The sequence below is a fragment of the Halichoeres trimaculatus genome, unplaced genomic scaffold, assembly GCF_033239565.1.
Source record: "Halichoeres trimaculatus isolate MK-OKI-2021-1 unplaced genomic scaffold, fHalTri1.1 fHalTri1_scaffold_17, whole genome shotgun sequence".
NCBI lineage: Eukaryota > Metazoa > Chordata > Actinopteri > Labriformes > Labridae > Halichoeres > Halichoeres trimaculatus.
In genome coordinates, this window is record NW_027437195.1 from 22,511,621 (window position 1) to 22,531,765 (window position 20,145).

Genomic DNA, 20,145 nt, shown 5'->3' on the forward strand with positions numbered 1-20,145 from the left:
TGATGAAGCTGATGCAGGGTTTAATGAGTCTGGTGCAGGTTTTGATGAATCAGGATTAGGTGCAGCTGTGCAACCCTCTCCTGGAAGACGTCCTGGAAAGTCCTGGATCAGTTCTGGAGCTTGCTTAGTCATGGATGAATCAGCATTGGAGCGATACTTTGATGACTCAATTGCTAGCGTGAGTGAAGCCTTTATGCTCTGATCAGTCTGAATAGTATTTTGATTAAAACAAAAGAAATGAACATAATTGAAGGATTTTGGTTTGTTTGGTTGAATCTCAAGTCAAACACAAATCAATCTGAGTCCTATTGACCTGTCTTAAACTGGAGTTGTTTACCTGGTACAGTTTTATTTGAATATTTATTTGTATACATGTATCATGATGTATCACTTATAGTGTGGAGCATTTGAGGGTGCAGTCTGAAGCATTTAAGGCTACAGTGTGTTATACTAAAGGGTACTGCGTAGTGTTTAAAAGTACAGTATGCAATATTTGAAGGTCTAGTGTGTAATAGTTAAAGGTGCATTACCTCAATTTTCTCATTCATGAATTTGCCATGGTTTTCGTTGCCCCTGATGCTGCAGCACAGTTTGGCTGGATGCTGAGGGTGAATGTATATGTACAAAAGGAATTTCTGTTGTCCTCCATGAAAAAAAAAAATCATCACACATAAACATGTTTTTTTCTCTCCAGTACTTCCATTTGTCTTAAACTGACTAGTTTCTTGTTTCTTATCACAAGGAGGATGTTTCCAGCTTCATGTTGGGGGAGCAGATGGGCCCCCAAAGCACCGCCCCATCTTCACAGAACCCTACTAACTCTCGGCAGGACTCCTTGCAGTCAGTAAATGCAGGGTCAGGGATAGAGCAGGGTGATGATCTGGACCTTAGCTTCCTGCCTGATGACCTCAGCACGCAGGAGGAGCCTGGTCACCATGTCAACTCTAGTATGACCTTAGCGGATGGTCAGAAAGCATCTCTGAATGTGTCCCGGGACAGCGGCATCTTCCCTGACTTTGTGGCCCAGGAGTCCACAGCAGACAGAGCAGCTGACAACCAGCAGGGGCCATCACTGCCTGTGGCAGGAGCTTCCCCTTTCTGTCCAATGACCCCCATGACCCCAATGACCCCCATGACCCCCATGACAGAGAGGTCAGGGATCACTCCTCAACTACAGTGAGTGTGAGAGACATGGGGACAAATTGTTAAAAGAATACGCAAACATTTTATTTAAATTCAAGAGGAGACAAATAGTCTGCACCCACACTGTCAGAAAGGATTGCTTTTTGATAGATTCTATTAATCTCGTATCTTATGTATGTATGTATGTATGTATGTATGTATGTATGTATGTATGTATGTATGTATGTATGTATCTATCTATCTATCTATCTATCTATCTATCTATCTATCTATCTATCTATCTATCTATCTATCTATCTATCTATCTATCTATCTATCTATCTATCTATCTATCTATCTGTCTATCTATCTTTCTGTCTGTCTGTCTGTCTGTCTGTCTGTCTGTATTTTTCTGTGTATGTGTATAGGAACATTGTCTCTACAGTGAACCTGGGCTGTCCTCTGGATTTGAAGTTTATTGCCTTGCAGGCCAGAAATGCAGAATACAACCCTAAGGTGTGTGTGACTGTGTTTGTTTGTGATGGTATTCGGTACCCTCCATGTCCACCTCAAAGCCCCCTTACAGCCTCTCCTATGATCCTATGATGCTTAGGGTTCATGTGTACAGCAGATATGTTTATTTTATTTCTGTACAGTTGCTGATCTGGGTTTAAGTCTTATGGTCATTTGGTCATCTGTCTCTTCTCTATTTTTTTAGCGTTTTGCTGCAGTCATCATGCGAATCAGAGAACCCAGAACCACAGCACTCATCTTCAGCTCTGGGAAGATGGTGTGCACAGGAGCCAAGAGGTCTGGACATGTGTTTACATGTGCACCAGTGTGTGTGTGCGTGTGATAAACCTTATGACTTTTGTGTCCTGTGTTCCTGGGCATGTGTAGTGAGGAGCAGTCTCGGTTAGCAGCCAGGAAGTATGCACGTGTGGTTCAGAAACTCGGCTTCCCGGCTCGCTTCCTGGACTTTAAGATTCAGAACATGGTGGCCAGCTGTGACGTGTGTTTCCCCATCAGACTGGAGGGCCTGGTCCTCACACACCAGCAGTTCAGCAGGTACACACACCACGCAAACACTGAGAAACTGCAAGCCTGAAAGAGGATGTGTTTTTCCATCAGGCTCCACTTCAGAGACATTTGACCTTTCTGCTTTTTAACTCAACAAATAAAAAACAGTTGGAACAGAACTGATCTCTCATTAAATGATGAGACCAGACGTCTAAAATAAAGTTGGCGAGCTTGGCTTATGTGTGTACTACAATCACAATCATTAAAGTGTGTTTGTGCTTCCTCAGTTATGAACCTGAGCTGTTTCCTGGTCTGATCTACCGGATGGTGAAGCCTCGCATTGTGCTGCTCATCTTTGTGTCTGGGAAAGTTGTTCTGACTGGTAACTGCCCTCTAACCCGATCTGATTATGTGCTGTTGATGATGGTGATGATGATGATCAGAGTTATGACGTTTGTATTAAGTAACTCTGAAACCTTTTAAATACTGATGCTGTCTCTGTTCACTCCCTGTTTATTAACAAAGCTTTAATGATTCTGTGGTGGTGTCTGAAATTCTAGGAGCAAAGGAGCGAGCTGAGATCTACGAGGCATTCGAGAACATTTATCCAATCCTGAGAGGCTTCAGGAAACATTAAGGACTCACCTCTGATGTCACATCCTGTATTTTTGTAAATAGTAGATTAAATATTTACTCTATCTTGTTTTATTTAGAAAAATATGGATGATAATCAAGTTACTGTTTGTTGAATGAATAAAAGTAACAGCTTATTAAAGCTTATCAAATTGATATTGAATGGAGAGAGATGGACATCTTTATTTCTATGCCCGCTGTGAGCTTGTGCAATTTGTCCCTGACTGTAATCACAAATATGAAAGATATAACTGATATGAAAAAATAATATGATTGAAATTAATTCCACAGGCATATCGGACCGACTCTTCCTTAAGTGACTGTAGCCTTGTGAAAGACAAAGATTTAAAGGCACTGGGGGTACTACCTGGATAAGCTCCGTTTCCCATGAGCACTGTCAAACATCGTCAATCACTGTCACAGGAGTGTGACTCTTGCCAAAGCATGCATTTGTTCAAGAAGCAAATAAAAGGGGATCACCACTAAACTTTGCCTTCTGACATAGTATTGTCAAAGAGACTTTGCCACACATGTATTGGTTGTGTTTTCCATTGATTTTGAGAAATGATATTCAGGTATTACCAATTTTGGTACTGTGATCTCATTTTAAATTGTGAATTACAAGCAGATGATGCGATGGCGTATTGCATACATGGGGAAAAAAACACTTTTTTTTTTTTTTTTTTACAACATAACTATCTAATAAAACAGGAATTTATTTATTTTAAAATTCATTCATTTTTGATTGTCCTGACCCTGACCACAGATGATTAAAAAAATCCAGTTTTTGTCAAAGAGTTATTTCCGGGTGAATGCAATAGACAACCGTAGACTGATGTATAGAGGTGAAAATCCCCGATAAAGCCCTCAAATGCTGCAAAATTATTTCTGTTAAATCCTGCTACTTGGCCCGCCTACTATGTGACGTCATCACATAAACAAACCTGTCACGTTTGAGAGGAAACCGGAAGTGTTAGAGTGTAGGTCTGCAGATGAAAACAAACACAGCTCGGTGTGAGTCTCGGTTTGTGAAAAACAGGTGTGAGCGCTTTCGTTTGGTAAAAAGTCAGAAATCAGACGGATCATCATGAAGAGACGCTCAGCACTTAGTCACGTGACCTCGTCCTTTTAGCTTTTAGACGTTAGTGTTGTTTACGTTACATTAGCCTGTTAGCACAGTTAGCTTCAGGCCCCCTTTCCCATGGCGTCCTCAGCGGGACTCCCTCCGCTCAGCCCGGACAGGGCTGCTTCATCCTTCGGTCCTCTCTCCACAGGGAGGCCGCCTCTCCGCCCTCATCACCCCCACCCAGCTCACTCCTCCCCGGGCTGCATGATGGTGGAGTCGGTGGATGACGCGGAGGGTCTGTCGGTGGCGGTGGAGCGGTGTCCGTTGTGCAGCTCATCCCGGCGCAGGCTCACCTGTGCACGCTGTGTGCAGGCCGGGGACTTTGTGTACTTCGACGCTAGGAACACAGAGAGGTAACATTCCGAGAATATGACTTGTATCTAATGATTTTTATTCTTTGGTCCGTTCTAACAAAGAACTTCGTTGTCATATTTAGATATATCAGTCGTTAAGTGTGCTGTACTCAACATTTCCGGTTACATGTTGTTTCACGAAGACAACAATACTTTACACAGTTCGGCTTCAATATCAGAAAGCAGGGAGCGATTCATCCCATCCTATCGTAAATGTATCCTTTATTGAACCACTCTAAAATCCCTTGAAAACGAGATGCTATAGCTCAAGGGGTCATCCTAAATAAATTGAAAGTGAAATTGAAAACTGTCCCAGGAGCGCTGTCTCAAGTTACGACATGTTGTTCAGTTTTATTTAACTAACAAAAACTCTGTACTGATAGCAGCAGCGGAAACACGCGGTTAACTTTTTATTAAGTTACCAACATGCAACCACTATGCAATGCTAGATGGCAATAAAAGCCAAACGTCCGTCGATCTAACAGTGCTAACTAATGCTAAGCTCACAGTTAGCGCAGGTGTTGCAAGTTCCAGGTGTTCATCAAGTGAATCAAACAGTTGGCTGCTGAGTCACTGTGCAAGTTATAAAGCTAACTGAGTTAGCATCCCCGCTACAGTTACACAACATGTGGAAACCGAAAATAACTCTGACCTCACTCTTCATAGGCTAAACAGAAGGTTCCTAAATTTGGCTCAGGGGCCTTTCAGGGGTCACTGAGGAGCTTCAGGAGATGTAGAACACAAACACAGAATACCTAAAACCTCTGAGGGTGTCTGTTCAGTCTTATTCAAAACAACAGGTATAATATTTTGTTCACAGAGACTGATAGAGATTTAAATGTTTTGTAGATACTCCGACAAGCTGCAGCGTCTGAAGGAGCTGAAGGAGGAGAAGGAGCAGCTGCAGCAGAGGTAGCACACCTGTTCACCTGTGGACAATATTTAGTGTGTTTTGTGTGATAGGGTAGAATCATAATTGTGTGATCAAGTGTTTAAACTCTACAGTCTCTTTATATACTTTGTGTTTCTCTTCAGAGTGATTCGAGACATGGACAGGAAGCTGCAGGATGATCACATGGTCAGTCCAACTGTTTTAACCCTTTCAGATTTTACAGTGTATGTGCTACTAGAGTAAGAACAGAGAAGAAGAACTCACTGACAGTGTTAAGGTCAAAGGTCACTGAGATCTACAGAAGCAATGCGAGTATCTTCTGTAAAAGCCACCTTAAATGGTGTACATGCAGACTCATCCTGTGTTTACCTGTGTCAGATACATGGAATGTTTTCAACATTTTTGTCTTGTCAAATTTAAACTTCTGCTAGAAAGATGAACACCTCTTGCCTGACTACGTGTGTGTGTTCATGGGTTTTCTCTTAGAAATGGAAGATCATGTCCTGTAGGATGAAAATTGAGCAGCTGAAGGAAGCGGTTGCCAGGGGCAATGAAGAAGTGAAAAATGGTAGGTCTCAGATTCTGCAGAATAGCCTCTAAAAAGGAGACACAGCTCAATGATTCATCAACTCTTCCCCTCTCCTCTTTCCTCCTCTGCAGATAAGGAGCTGCTCCTGCGCTCTCAGGAAGAGTGTGTGCGCTTGCAGCGGCGAGCCGGGCGTCATCAGGAGAAACGGGACAAAATTGAACGCCATAACCGTCGCCTAGGCGACCTGTTGGAGCGGCGAAGCAAAGAGCTGCAGAGCCGTCTGAGTCAGCTCGCTGCTCTAAGAAGGGAACACATCCATGAGCTCAGCACACACATGTTCCCTCTGCAGGAGGAGAAACAGGAGCGCAGGTTGGACATGAACACACACACACACAGATACATGTATCCACACACACACACACTCACACACCTGGCTGCAACCTGAGAAAATCAGCCCTAGTTGGGTCTGTGGGCAGATCAGTTTAACGTCACATTGAGTGTTTTTATTCTCTGTTTTATCTGAAAGTCACATATTTTCCCCCTGTCCTCTGCCCCTGTATCCTTTCCTCAGAGACCCTGCAGATGTGGTGGCAGAGTGTGACCCTGCCCTGACCTCCAGCACAGTGAGCGAGCTGGCAGAGGCCCGGAGGACCACCTACCTGTCGGGGCGCTGGATCTGGGATGACCAGAACGGAGAGACCAGCATCAGCATCACGGGCCCTCCCGTTAGTCTGCCCAGCAATGGAGACTGCTCAGCCTACTACAGCTGGGTTGAGGAGAAGAGCACCAATCAGGGCCCAGGTAAGCAGGGAGGGGGGCAGAGCTTCAGAGTCCTCAGCATAATACCTACGAGGTGTTTATCTAAGGACCTGTTGTTGATGACATCAAACTACAGACAGCTTGAGATTGACTTCCTGTTGACCTTTGACCTCCTGCTGCAGAGTTGGACCACATTAACCCTGCGCACACAATCAGCGCTGCTCTCTGCTACGCCACCCAGCTCGTCACCATCCTGTCTCATATCCTGGATGTCAACCTGCCCAAGAAGCTCTGCAACAGGTGAGTCAGAAAATAACTGCTGCTGCCTTCACTGACAGTAAGGAAATCAGAGTGTAAGGCTAATTCAAAACCTGTTTGTTCCACAGTGAGTTTTGTGGAGAGAACCTGAGCAGGTATCGCTTCACCCGAGCTCTGAGCAAACTCAATACCAACATCCTGCACCTGTGCTTCTCCCAGGTAAGACACGCCCCCTCTTAATTCAGATGACCTCAGGCCAGATTCTTCAGGTAAAGTCACTCACTCTGATGGTTTGAACGTTTTTTATGTTCAGCATGTGGACAGTGAGAAGCTCCACCCACATCACACTCTAAGGAACATCATGTTTCTGGTTTCCCCTGACAATGACAACCTGGGCAGGTGAGATACACCTTTTTAGTGTAAAGCACTGTCTGACCGTCTTCATTGTCCTGATTGTTGAGCCGGTCTTTGTCCTGATCCTGACCGTCTGGTCCTATTTTTGGTTCCAGGACGGGTCCGTTTGAGGTGAGCGCTGACCTGGAGGAGTCAATGGAGTTTGTGGAGCCAGAGGCAGCAGGGCCGGCTGAGGAGAGCGGTGACGAGGCAGTGACTGACGAGGAGACAGACCTGGGGACGGACTGGGAGACGGTGCCAAGTCCACGATTCTGTGACATACCTTCACAGGTAAACTCACCTGTCCTGTTCAGTAACAAAGAGACACACTGATTATTGATAGAGTAATATTTAAAGAGACACAAACAGGCTCTAATTTTGAACCCTCCCCCCCACAGCCCATGGATCTTTCCCAGAGTGCTTTGCAGGTGTCCCAGCCCTCAGCTAACACAGGAGGGATGATCTCGTCTGCAGCGGCTTCTGTCACTTCCTGGTTCAGAGCGTACACTGGGCAGCGCTGAGGAACCAAGAATGGGAAGAGAGCTCAGCTAGACCAGACTTTGGACTGGCAAGGGTCAGAGGTCAAAGGTCAGCTGTGACATGATCAAAGAGACAAGTCACACTCGGACACCTGAAGGCAGCAGCTTTCAAACACACAGAAGCAATAACCAGAATCAGCCAATCACATCGCTTGGTGTCATCAGTGTGTCTGTCTAACTCTGCGTGTGTGTGTGTGTGTGTGTGTGTGTGTGTGTGTGTGTGTGTGTGTGTGTGTGTGTGTGTGTGTGTGTGTGTGTGTGTGTGTGTGTGTGTGTGTGAGAGCAGGAGAGAGAGGTGGGGTCAGAATAACTTTAGAGTGTTCTCATTAAGAACCAGATACATGCAGCTGTTCATATGTTAAATAATCTGATCAGAGCTCCAGAAACTTCAGACACATCTCTACACCTCACCAGGTGAAAAGTGTGAGCAACACCAAAGATCATCTGTACCCAAGATGCTTCACTCTTAAATCACCATGTACAACCACTGGCTTTCTGTATTTCAGAGAGAGTGAGACCTCCTGTTTATAGAGGATCTCTGTTGTAGTTTTAAACCAGGCCTTTGTAACGATCTGAATAAGCAGTAAGGCATTTTTAAACATCATGACACACCTGAGATCAAATACCTGAAGGTCGAAGAAGAAACAGCTGCATGGCGGTGATGTTAAACATGCATGACATGTTAGTACTCTGATGAAGGTTTAAGTGCAGGTGGATAATGTTCCACCTGTCGCCCTGCCCACCTGTCTGTCAGCTCAAAGGGACTGTTACGATTTTGTCATCTTTATGAAGTGTCTGCAGCGACCCGGGACATACTGACGGTTACCATGGTGATAACTGAACCCTAATCTGGAGTGACCCTGGATCAGGTTCAGATGATGAACCTAATCAGGACCAGATGAAATTGGGTCTTACAGAGACACAAATGAACACTAAGCAGGACATGAACAAGTTAAAACACTGAAGTGAATTTAACTAGTTAAATGTTTTAACTAGTTAAACTAGTCCTAGTGGCTCTCATTGGATTTTTTTCTGTTCAAAGAACAAAATGTTGAAAATGTGTTTCCTTCCTGTAAACACGAAAAGCTTGAGTTTAAAAAATCTGTTTCCAGGTTCTTGAATCTGTCCCTTCAAAATAAAAGTCTTGTAAATAGGCTTTTTTAAAATAAGTGTTTTATTTCAGAGAATTGTATTCTTTTTTAAGGATAAAATTTCTGCTGTTATAAATCCTGAACTCAATGATTGTTTCTTGCTTTAGATTATTTCTTGTCTCTAAGAGTTTACTTCCTGTCTCCATGACCCTTCTATAGTCGTGCTTGTGAGTATGCACATGGCCACAGAGTGGGGTCTTTGTGTTGAGAGTGAGCTTCAGATAAGCGTATTAGTTGTGTTTGGTATGCTAATCTCTTTTTAGAGACAGGACTCATGTAAACTTTATTTAAACTACTCTGAAAAAAATATGTTTCATAAAAACATGGATTTAAAAGTATAAAAAGAGTTAAAGTGTGTTTATCACAGCAGCATGCTATTTCCCCTTCAACACACGTGTGTGGAGGTGAGTGATGGTTCCTTTATTTTTTAATCTGCTGTGTGATGCTTTTTCTTTGTTATGGAGAGCTCTGACTATTACTTGTGGTGCTGTGAGTCACCTAATGATAAATTGTTCTGTTTTTTTTCTTTGACCACATGAAACCCAAGAGGAGCAGCACCAGAGGAGAGCTTGAGCTTTGATTGGATCGTTTTACTGAAGAACTGAAGTTTAAGCTTTAGAATATATTTATATTGTAAAGATGTCTCACACTGACACGAGAAAATGAAGCAAGAATCTGATCAACTTTTCCTAATCAACACTGTGAAAGGTTTTGCTCCAGGCTTTCAGCAGGATTAGTGTGTGTGTGTTGAATATAAGCTGCTGGACTCTGGTTCAGACTGGTTTTGGTGGCAGGATGGAGGCTGTATTTCTGCTGCTGCTCCTCTGTTTGTCCTCAGTGGCCGGTCAGGGACAGACACAGGTTTCTGTCCCCCAAAGCGATGGGGTGAAGACAGGATCGGAGGATGTTAGGATGCAGGCAGATGGCCCCCCTGGCCTGGCGGTTGTCTGGGATGAGCTGCAGGGTCTGAAGGATCTTGTCCTGAGCCTGAAGGCAGCAGAGGTGGGTCAGCGTCAGACTCTGCGGAGCATGGAGAGTCGTCTGAGGGACGGGGAGATGGAGGTAGAGCAGCAGAGGCACAGAGTGGAAGGACTGACGGAGATGCTGAACCAGTACAGGAAGGAGATGAAGAGCCCTCCCCCAAGGACCGAGGCGGACAGGAAGCTGGAGATAGAACTGAACTCTGAGCTGAGCAGGAAGGTGGAGAAGCTGGAGGAGCAGAGCAAAGGTAGGAGAGGGAAGGATGAAGCCTAACAGAAGATGCATAATATAAATAATAATAATAATAAAAAAAACAAGGTAAAGTGGACACATGATTAAATTTGCATTTCCAGCAAACTGTGTTTTACATCTAAGAGATGGTTTAACTGTTGATTATTCAAAAACAGAAACCAAACAGGGTGTTGTCATCATGAAGCTGTAGTCTTTGTTACTGGTTTCCACCAATCAGAATAAAGTATATATAGTAACACAACTAGATGAAGGAGAGCTTGGTAAAGACAGAAACCAACCAACACTAACCATCTCAGACACTCATCTAATGTTCATATAGGTGTTAGCGTGGTGGTTGTGTGTGTGTATCTCTAGCGTGTGTGCGTGTACAGGTATGTCCATGGTTTCTGTGGTGACCCTGTGCTGGTGTCCCCACAGCGCTGGCTGCAGAGTTACCGTTCCTGCAGACGAGACTGAGAGCAAGTGAGCTCACAGTGGAACAGCTGAAGAGAAAGAGTGCAGGTCATCATTACCCTCATCATCTTCTTCATCATTTTGTCATTAACCTGGGCTCAGGGGCACCCCCAGTGGCCTGTCTGATCACCACAGGAAAACTCGCAATGCTAACTCTTAGCCCTTCAGTAGCACGCTGTGTCCTCAGGCGGAGGATACACCCTTCAAAGGGCACAGGACACAAAGGATGCCTCTAAGGATTAGCTTGCTGCATACCTACCCAGCTAACCCTCTAAACCTCCTGTTAGTCGTTGTAGTATTCAAAGATCATGTGACGTCTGAAGGCCTCCCTGGCACAGTGTCTGTCTGCCCTCACTGAGTGTAACACTGTTGATCCTGACAGAAAAACTTAGCATAAAGCAGATTACCTAACATCTACTAAATACGAGCTACATGTCAAACACAGTCATGTCACTTCCTGAAGCCTTTTCAAAGTAAAAGCTAAAGTTTGTTGTGATCAGCTCATGTCATGGTGTTGTGTTTCAGTGCTGGCAGTCAGATTGTGTCACACTGAGAGTCTGATGAAGGAGATGAGGAGGCAGAGCTCAGGTCAGATTATTCATCCTCTGTTTATGCTAACAACCAACACTTACCCATTTTTAACCGTCCACTACAGTTAACCATCATCTACATTAATTCACCATTATTCGTATTAATCCCCCCATACTACTCATCATCAACGTTTTGAAAGTAATTGTCAACTTCGAAAAGTAAAAGCCTCATTTACTTTAAATTTTCCCAGTTTTAAAAAAAGACAACATGCTTTTTGTATCCCTTATTTAAGCTTAATGAGCCTAATTAACCCTAAATCAACGATAAGTTAGCCTTTCTAACCTTTGTTAACGCTAAATTACCTCTTATAAAAACCCTTTCTTAGCCCTTTATTGACGTTTCATTCAGTACCCTTTACCACCCCTTAAAATGACTTTTACGATCCCTTTAACAACCCCTTTATAGGCCTTTTTTACCCTTAAATTTTCCTTTATGAGCCCTCGTTAACCCTTTATTCAACTTGTTGTCCATTAACCTACAGTAACCATCAAAATAACCCTCTTGAGCCCCTATTAACCCTTTATTCACCCTTTATTAACCTATATCCTATCAACCTTTATTAGTCCGTGTTAACCCTTTATTAATCCTTTATTCACCTTATTGGCCTTTATTAACCCTTATTAGCCTTTGGTAACCCTTTGTCAATGCCTTATTGACCCATAAATAACCTGATTGGCCTCAGTTCATTTTGCCCTTATTAAACCTTTGTTAACATTATTAGCCCTTATAAACCATTTATTAACCTCTATTAACACTAATTAACCTTTGTTAACCTTTTTAGCCCTCATTAATCCTTTATTAATCCTTTATTAATGCCTCTATTAACCCTTCAGTAACTTTAATTCACCTTTTTTTTAACTATTAGCCCTTTTTTGTTACCCTTATTAGCCCTTAAATTACTTTTTATTAGTCCTTAAAGGCTATTTGTTGATACTGAAATGAATTATTTAATTAGTGGTCATTAACTGGTTCATAGTCTTTATATATATCTTTACTTTTGCACTTCAATTTTTGATTTTTTTTTTCTGTTGAGAGATATGAGTTTGTCTGTACTCAAAATATAAGAAGTCAATAAAATAACATTTTTCAACCCTTTCTATCCCAGCAGATGTTGCCTATAACAGTTCATCGGAGTCTGAGGTGTTGGAGCATCAGGAGGAGCCAAACTCAAACACACCAGGTGAACTTAAATCCCCCGTACTTAAATAACTTCATGGAAATCAACCACGAGAGTCACTTGACCCAATAAAACTTTTCAATCCGACAGCAATCATCACTCACAGCAATACGACATACTCATGCTGATATTTTATCTACCCCCAGCATCACTCCAGTGTTTCAGGGTTACATGTAAATATCTGACTGTGAAAGGTTTCTGTGTTTCAGCTCTGAGTGACACACAGACTGAAGGTGATCAACGACTGAACGAGCTGCCGACACAGAGTACAGGTATAACATACATACAACACACAACTCTTATTGTGAAGACTAATGGGTCACTTCCTGTGTTCAGCATCTGTAGAGATAGCTCTCCCGAATTAATAATTTCAAATTAATTGTTGTATCTAAACTTTGACTGCTAAGTGTGTAATATCACTATCTATTGTTTGTTTCAGAAGAGGCATCTCTGTCAGCTCTGAACACCTCACACTCTGCAGGTCATTTATCTACAATAACATCAACAAAAGTCACAACAACAGTAAAATTAACTATGTTTTTCTGTGTGTGTGTGTGTGTGTGTGTGTGTGTGTGTGTGTGTGTGTGTGTGTGTGTGTGTGTGTGTGTGTGTGTTTGTGTGTGTGTGTGTGTTTGTGTGTTTGTGTGTTTGTGTGTTTGTGTGTAGTGGTCAGCAGCTCTGTGTCTTTTGAGCTCAGGCTGAGCCTCAATGAGGAGCAGCTGGAGAATCTGCAGAGAGTGAACTCAGGTAAACTCTGAATATTTAATCTCATGTTTTTGGTTAAGTTCATCTGATGAAAACAGCTGATATGATTAAGGTAGAACAAAGGAAACATAAAAATGATAAATGTGATTCATTTGAGCTTTCAGATTTTGCTTGAGCTTTAAACAAGATGTCATAGCAGCATGACCTCCTCTGTGATCTTGTTAAATTCAAAGTGAAACCCTGTTTCAGTCCAGGAGGGGGCGCTGTCTGCTGTGACTGTGAGACTGAACGTTAGCGAGGAGCAGCTTGATCACCTGAGAACTCAGAACACAGGTAACCTGCCAAGATGCATTCACTGACATCAGGTAAATATTCCCTAGGCACTTGAGGGTTGTCTGAGGTCCTCAAGCTCAGTCTCTATCTGTATTTAAATAATCCTGTTTTGTATTCATAAAGTAAATCACGTTTTTATCACTTTAGTGAAATAAGGTGTGTTTGCTGTCAGATCTACAGGCACGGCTCAGAGCCACAGAGGCCACTGTAAGCCAGCTGCAGACCGACCACCAAGGTGAACCATTGGCTACAAACCAATTCATGTGTAATATTTATGTTTAGATTTGTGTATTAAGAGAGCTTGACACTGAAATTTTGAGGTCAGAGATCATGTGACCTGTTTCCTGTCTATAGTTCAGTCCACCCTGCTGACAGAGCTCACCTCCAGACTGCAGGCCGCAGAGAACCGCAGCTCAGGTTCGTACTCCTTAATGATTGTTTTGATGCTTGAATACACTGAGTGAAAACAAACTGTAAGAATAGAAATCATAAATATGATAACTGTGATGTTGATTTTTCAGCTCAGGCTGACGAGGCTTCGTCTCTATCAGGCACAGTCGGGACCATCTTGAAGCAAACTGATGGTAATCAGAGAAAAATTTTCTTAAATATTCTCACATGTGAACTTCAAAGACTTTGATTTTGTTTAAAAAAACTGGGCTTCTCCTCCTTGGCTCAGTGCCAGCAGCAGCGCACACCCACTGCCTCCAACCATCACTACATGACCACACTCACTAGCCTGGCAACCACCTGTAGCGTCCTGTTTCTACGTGAGAGACTCGAGAGTCGTGCACCTGACTTGGCATGTTAGCACAAGCTAATCACTGGGCTATTTGACACATGGTTAGCAGAAAGCTAACTCGCGTCGCTCTTCATCCCGTGCTGCTCTCCAAGTGGCCGAAAGCGAGTGAAAGTCTAGCCAAACTTCCCCCCTGTCCAGTGAAAAGCTTTATCTGTTTGGTTGTGTTTCCTTTCTCCTTGCTACATCCACTATTATAGCCACTGGCTAAGTCAATTGCGCACTGAGCGTGCTGTGATTGGCTGATGTAACCACGCTCACTCTCCACCCACAAACATCCCAGTACAACCAAAACGTCAACAAACAGGCTGAGGAGAGGTTTCAAGGCAGACATAGACACTCACACGCATGAATAGAGGCCCATAGGAGATGATTGAGCAGGCTCATTCCTGTAAAAGTTGACATTCTATTTTTTAGGAAAATCATGTAGACTCTTCCTTTAACAGTAAATTATCTTCAGTTCTATTAAACTATTCTTATAATTCATTCATTTCTGTTTATGGAAAATAAATTATGAGAACTTTACAAACAGAACGTGTAGACAGAAACTGGAGAGGATCCAACATGGCACCCTGAGGAACTCCTCCCAAAACACAAACAAACCAAGAACTGTTTTTTCCTTCAGAGCTAGAGACGAGACTGAGCATGAAGGAGAAACAGCTGGAGGACCTGAAAACTGAAAACATAGGTGAGAAAAGGAGTAGTAGAGATTCAACCAACAGGAATTTAATAAGGTTTGAATTAATTTGTTTTAGTCAGTTCTGTTTTTTAGACAAACAGACCTTAGTTAAAGGTTAAAACTGATTTCCTTTCAGAGATGGAGACCAGACTAAGCATGAACGAGAAACACATGAACGAGCTGAAGACTGACAACTCAGGTGAGGCTAACACAGCAATTTACAAACAGTTGAAAATAATTTTAACAGTCAGTTTAGCAATTTTCTTTTGACAGACTAAAAGACGGATGCACAGACAAACAAAGTTAACTCTAAACTGATTTCCTTTCAGAGATGGAGACCAGACTGAGCATGAAAGAGAAACAGCTGGATGACTTGAAGACTGAAAACACAGGTGAGAAAAAAGGCAGGAGAGATTTAACCACCAGGGATTCAATAAGGTTTGAATCAATTTGTTTTAGTCAATTGTAGATATTTAAGAGACGAAATACTTTGGTCAACGGTTCAAACTGATTTCCTTTCAGAGATAGAGACCAGGCTAAGCATTAACGAGAAACAGCTGGATGAGCTGAAGACTGACAACACAAGTAAGATTAATACAGCAATTTACAAACTAACATAAATGACTTGAACAGTCATTTTTGCAATTTCCTTCAGACAGACCAAAGGATGGATGCACAGGCATATCAAGGTTAACTCTAAACTGATTTCCTTTCAGAGATGGAGACCAGACTGGGCATGAGGTGGAAACAGCTGGATGACCTGAAGACTGAAAACACAGGTGAGAAAAGGAGTAGTAGAAATTTAACCAGCAGGGATTCAATAAGGTTTGAATTAATTTGTTTTAGTAAGCTGTAATTTTAAGAGACAAAAGACCTTGGTTGAAGGTATAAACTGATTTCCTTTCAGAGATGGAGACCAGGCTAAGCATGAACGAGAAACAGCTGGATGAACTGAAGACTGACAACACAGGTGAGGCTAACACAGCAATTTACAAACTAATATAAATGATTTTAACACTCAGTTTTGCAATTTCCTTTAGACAGACTAATAAGTGGAGGCACGGAAAAATCAAAGTTAACTCCAAACTGATTTCCCCTTAGAGCTGGAGTCCAGACTGAGCATGAAGGAGAAACAGCTGAATGACATGAAGACTGAAAACACAGGTGAGAAAATGACAGAAGAGAATTAACCAACAGGGATAAATTTAAGTTTGAATTGATTTGTTTTAGCCAGTTGTAGTTTTTTAGGAGACAAAAGATGTCTGTTGAAGGTATAAACTGATTTCATTTCAGAGATGGAGACCAGACTAAGCATGAACGAGAAACAGCTGGATGAACTGAGAACTGACAACACTGGTGGGACTAACACAGCAGTTAACAAACTGGTCATTTTTGAAATTTCTTTTAGACAGACTAAAGGATGGAGGAACTTAAAAATCAAAGTTAACTCTAAACTGATTTCCTTCAGAGCTAGAGACCAGGCTGAGCATGAAGTGGAAACAGCTCGATGACTTGAAGACTGAAAACACAGGTGAGAAAAAGGCAGAGATTTAATGGACAGGGATAAAATAAAGTTTAAATTAATTTTTTTTTTAGTCAGTTATTTTATTTATATATTTTAAACAAAAGACGTTAGTTGAAGGTGCAAACTGATTTCCTTTCAGAGATGGAGACCAGGCTAAGCATGAACGAGAAGCAGCTGGACGTGCTGAAGACTGACAACACAGGTGGGACAAACACAGCAATTTACAAACTGAAAAAAATAATTTTGAACAGTCATTTTTGCAATTTATTTGTGACAGACCAAAGGATGGATGCACAGACAAATCAAAGTTAACTCTAAACTAATTTTCCCTCAGAGCTAGAGGCCAGACTGAACACGAACGAAAAACAGCTGGATGACCTGACGACTGAAAACACAGGTACAAATACAAACCAAACAGTTTATGTTCAAAAATATGCTATCAGACTGAAACTACAGACATTGCTCTCTGAAGAACTCATCAACGACACAAATGACATGAACTGTTTTTCCTTCAGAGCTGAAGGTCAGACTGAGTGTCAGCAAGAAACAGCTGGAAGACTTGAAGAATGAAAATACAGGTGACAATAACTCTTGGAACTTTGGAAATTTAAACTTGAAGTTACAAAATGTATTATCATTTTTCAAACACCAAATACACAATCAAACTGGTTTTTATTTCAGAGGTCGAGGTCAGACTGAGTGTCAGTGAAAAAAAGCTGGATGACCTGAAGGCTGAAAACACAGGTGAGAATGGACAAATAAAACTGAATTGAAACTGTCTTGAAGGAGCCGCAATGGATATAATGAGATAGACAAGGCGCTTCGATAGCCGTGTCAATTCTCCCTTTCCTGAACTATGAATTACTTTGTCCTTCAGAGCTGGAGACCAGACAGAGCGTCAGTGAGAAACAGCTGGAAGACCTGAAGACTGGAAAAACAGGTATCTAACTTTTAGATAAATTTTTATTAACCACTGTATTAAAGGGGCTGTGAGAAGTTTTTAAGTGATCTTGCTAAACTCTCCATTCTACAAATATACCTGATCATAATTCACACTTGATAATGAGATTATCAGAACCAATATTACTGGTTACAGCTTATTTCAAAGTGCTACCTCTTAGGTTCTTGATCAGGTCGAGCACGATAACACCACGCCAGCTGACGAAGTTGAGCAGTGAGAAGTGACATCTGTGTTTTTCTTTGCTGAAAACGATTTCTATGATTAATTTTGTAGTGATGGTGGACACAGGAGCCAAACTGTCAGACAGAAAAAGGACAGAAAAGCAGAAGAAAGCTAAACGGCAGAGTGATAGCACATGGGCTAAAGGCTAACACAGGGGTTAAACTGTTTGTGCTAATGTTCACTCCAACCCACAGTCAGCAGTTATTCTGCAGTGGTCTGTTCAGACTTGAGAGTCTGTCAATAAAATGAAAAGTGGGGTTATGTCAGCTCTGCTTAGCTAACCAGGATTCACTAACATTACAATTTACAGACATATGTTATAGCACCAGACTGCCAGCTGCACTTAGTATGAACGGCTACTAAACTACTCACAAACTGACAGTGTTTACTTGTTGTCACGTTAGCCTACAGATATGTCTGAGCAAAGGGCTGCCGATAGCACTACATAAAGCAGGCTACTATCGCTACGTAACTGTATTGATAAAAACCTTACCTTGGCGCGTTGTATCCAGTAAAAAGTTGTCTTGTAAAAAGAAAGTTTGTTTCGATCCAATCTCCATTTAATTCCAAAACAAACACACATCTTGCTAAAAGTAATTTAAGATTTAGAAGTCTCAGCAAGTATTAAGAAATCTTTGCTAAAGATTCAGAAATCTTAGCTAAATATTCAGACAAATTAACTAAATATTTTGGAATCTTAACTAAATATTTAGAATGTAAACTAAATGTTCAGAAACCTAGCTAAATATTTCAAATCAGGACTTTCATCATTAATATAATATATTATATCATATATATATATATATATATATATATATATATATATATATATATATATATATATATATATATATATATATATATATATATATATATATATATAATATTATATTATATTATATTATATTATATTATATTATATATATATATATATATATATATATATATATATATATATATATATATATATATATATATATATATATATATATATACATATATTTATATATAATATTTGACAGATATACTACGCATTTGTTGAAATCTGCATAAAAGGTGATGTTTTAGAGCCCAATGTGGAGAAATGTTGTTATTTGTAGTGTGTGCAACTTTACAATTGTTGCCCCATATGTGTGACACTCCAGGCGAGAATGTGGTGAGGCAGTCCAATCAAAACAGATCCTCCTAATAGCATCTTTAAATATAAACACTGAAGCTTTCTAACTCAAATAAACCAAAGATGTAGATTAATTCTGTGGAGGATCCATCACAGCTCCCTGAGGAATGCCATCATTTCTACAGTTTAACTTTAAATTGATTTTCCTTCAGAGCTGGAGGCCAGACTGAGCCTGAGTGAGAAACAGCTGGAGGACCTGAAGGCTAAAAACACAGGTGAGGATGGGCATGTGACAGATTTCTTACTAACAAAACATGTAGATAGAAACTGTGGAGGATGCAAAATGGCTCCTTGAGAAACAAAAGCACAAACAAATCAAAAACTTTTTTCTCCTTCAGAGCTGGAGACCAGACAGGGTGTCAGCGAGAAACACCTTGAAGAGCTGGAGACTGAAAACACAGGTATCTAACACTCCAAAACAGTACTCAATTTAACACTTTAATAAATAAAAATACTAATAGTACAGATTTACTTGATGACATTTTGTAAGTCTGTCATGTAGTTTCTTTGAGACAGACAGAATAATGGATGAACAGGCAGACAGGATGCCCTCTGCTGGTCTAAAAAATGTGAACAATTCAAAACAAACTTGTAATTTAACTTTTATTTGAACTTTGTTTCTACTTTCAGGTTTGAAGCTGAGACTGAGTGAGTCTTCTAATCAGCTCAAAAACAAAAGCTCAGGTTTGAACTTTATATGTCACAGAAGTGTTAAGTTTTATCTTGAAAAACACTGTTTCTCAACCAAAACATGAAGTTTTCTGTCCTGTAGTAATTGGTGTTTTTCCCTGCAGGTGAGCAGAAGGTGGCGTTCTCAGCTGGCCTGACTGATTCAGGACCAGTTGGACCGTTTGATGAAGAGACAACTCTGATCTTCTCTAAAGTCATCACGAACATTGGCGATGCTTACAACCAGACTGCAGGTAAACCTCACAATAAGTAAATTTGCACCTGCATTCTGTCTTACAGGCGTGGAAGTTTGACCTGATCTGTGTCTCTCAGGTGTGTTCAGGGCTCCCATCAGAGGACTGTATTTCTTCAGCTTCAAGGCAGCAGATTATCAGAAAGGTTACATGGGTCTCCATCTCTACAGGAACGATCAGCCAGTCATCTTCAACCTGGACCTGAATGATCATGGCGGCTACGCCTCCACGTCCAATGGCATTGCTCTGCAGCTGGAGGCCGGTGACGGCGTCCGTCTCAGTCTACCGGCCAGCTACCGCCTCTATGATGACATCCGAAACTTCAGCGTGTTCTCAGGCTTCTTGTTGTTTCCTCTCTGACCTTCTGAATCAGGAAACGAGTGAGACATCCTATCGTGAATAAACTATCCTTCAGTGGACTTCTGTTTTGAGAGGGTGAGACTTTTCCAGCAGTTGGACGACCCTCTGATCTCAGTGATGTAGAGGCTGATTGATATCTCAGGTCCTCGCCCAGTTCGTGTTTAAGATTCACAGCATGACGCTTCACATTTTAAACAAGTCTTTTATTAAATTTGACCTAAAAATGTGAAAA

General features: G+C 41.5%; 3 protein-coding genes across 3 annotated transcripts; all 3 read left to right on the top strand.

Moving 5' to 3' along the window:
• Window positions 1-40: 40 nt before the first annotated feature.
• Window positions 41-3,083, top strand: tbpl2 (TATA box binding protein like 2). The gene is made up of 7 exons (XM_074691979.1): window positions 41-178; window positions 743-1,176; window positions 1,551-1,638; window positions 1,841-1,932; window positions 2,023-2,190; window positions 2,430-2,524; window positions 2,703-3,083. The coding sequence occupies exons 1-7, from the start codon at window positions 131-133 to the stop codon at window positions 2,777-2,779; spliced, it is 1,002 nt and encodes a 333-aa protein (XP_074548080.1). The 5' UTR covers window positions 41-130; the 3' UTR covers window positions 2,780-3,083.
• Window positions 3,084-3,747: 664 nt separating this feature from the next.
• atg14 (autophagy related 14) lies at window positions 3,748-8,816 on the top strand. Its single transcript, XM_074691226.1, has 11 exons — window positions 3,748-4,254; window positions 5,104-5,166; window positions 5,290-5,332; window positions 5,633-5,714; window positions 5,807-6,044; window positions 6,247-6,476; window positions 6,617-6,734; window positions 6,821-6,911; window positions 7,006-7,091; window positions 7,202-7,376; window positions 7,484-8,816. The coding sequence occupies exons 1-11, from the start codon at window positions 3,977-3,979 to the stop codon at window positions 7,604-7,606; spliced, it is 1,527 nt and encodes a 508-aa protein (XP_074547327.1). The 5' UTR covers window positions 3,748-3,976; the 3' UTR covers window positions 7,607-8,816.
• Window positions 8,817-9,581: 765 nt separating this feature from the next.
• LOC141806299 (uncharacterized) lies at window positions 9,582-20,145 on the top strand. The gene is made up of 28 exons (XM_074691738.1): window positions 9,582-10,003; window positions 10,426-10,509; window positions 10,987-11,049; window positions 12,161-12,232; window positions 12,439-12,501; window positions 13,184-13,267; window positions 13,440-13,502; window positions 13,622-13,684; window positions 13,789-13,851; window positions 14,692-14,754; window positions 14,882-14,944; window positions 15,075-15,137; window positions 15,268-15,330; window positions 15,462-15,524; window positions 15,653-15,715; window positions 15,847-15,909; window positions 16,039-16,101; window positions 16,214-16,276; window positions 16,410-16,472; window positions 16,605-16,667; window positions 16,786-16,848; window positions 16,952-17,014; window positions 17,148-17,210; window positions 18,783-18,845; window positions 18,969-19,031; window positions 19,261-19,314; window positions 19,425-19,553; window positions 19,633-20,145. The coding sequence occupies exons 1-28, from the start codon at window positions 9,688-9,690 to the stop codon at window positions 19,911-19,913; spliced, it is 2,343 nt and encodes a 780-aa protein (XP_074547839.1). The 5' UTR covers window positions 9,582-9,687; the 3' UTR covers window positions 19,914-20,145.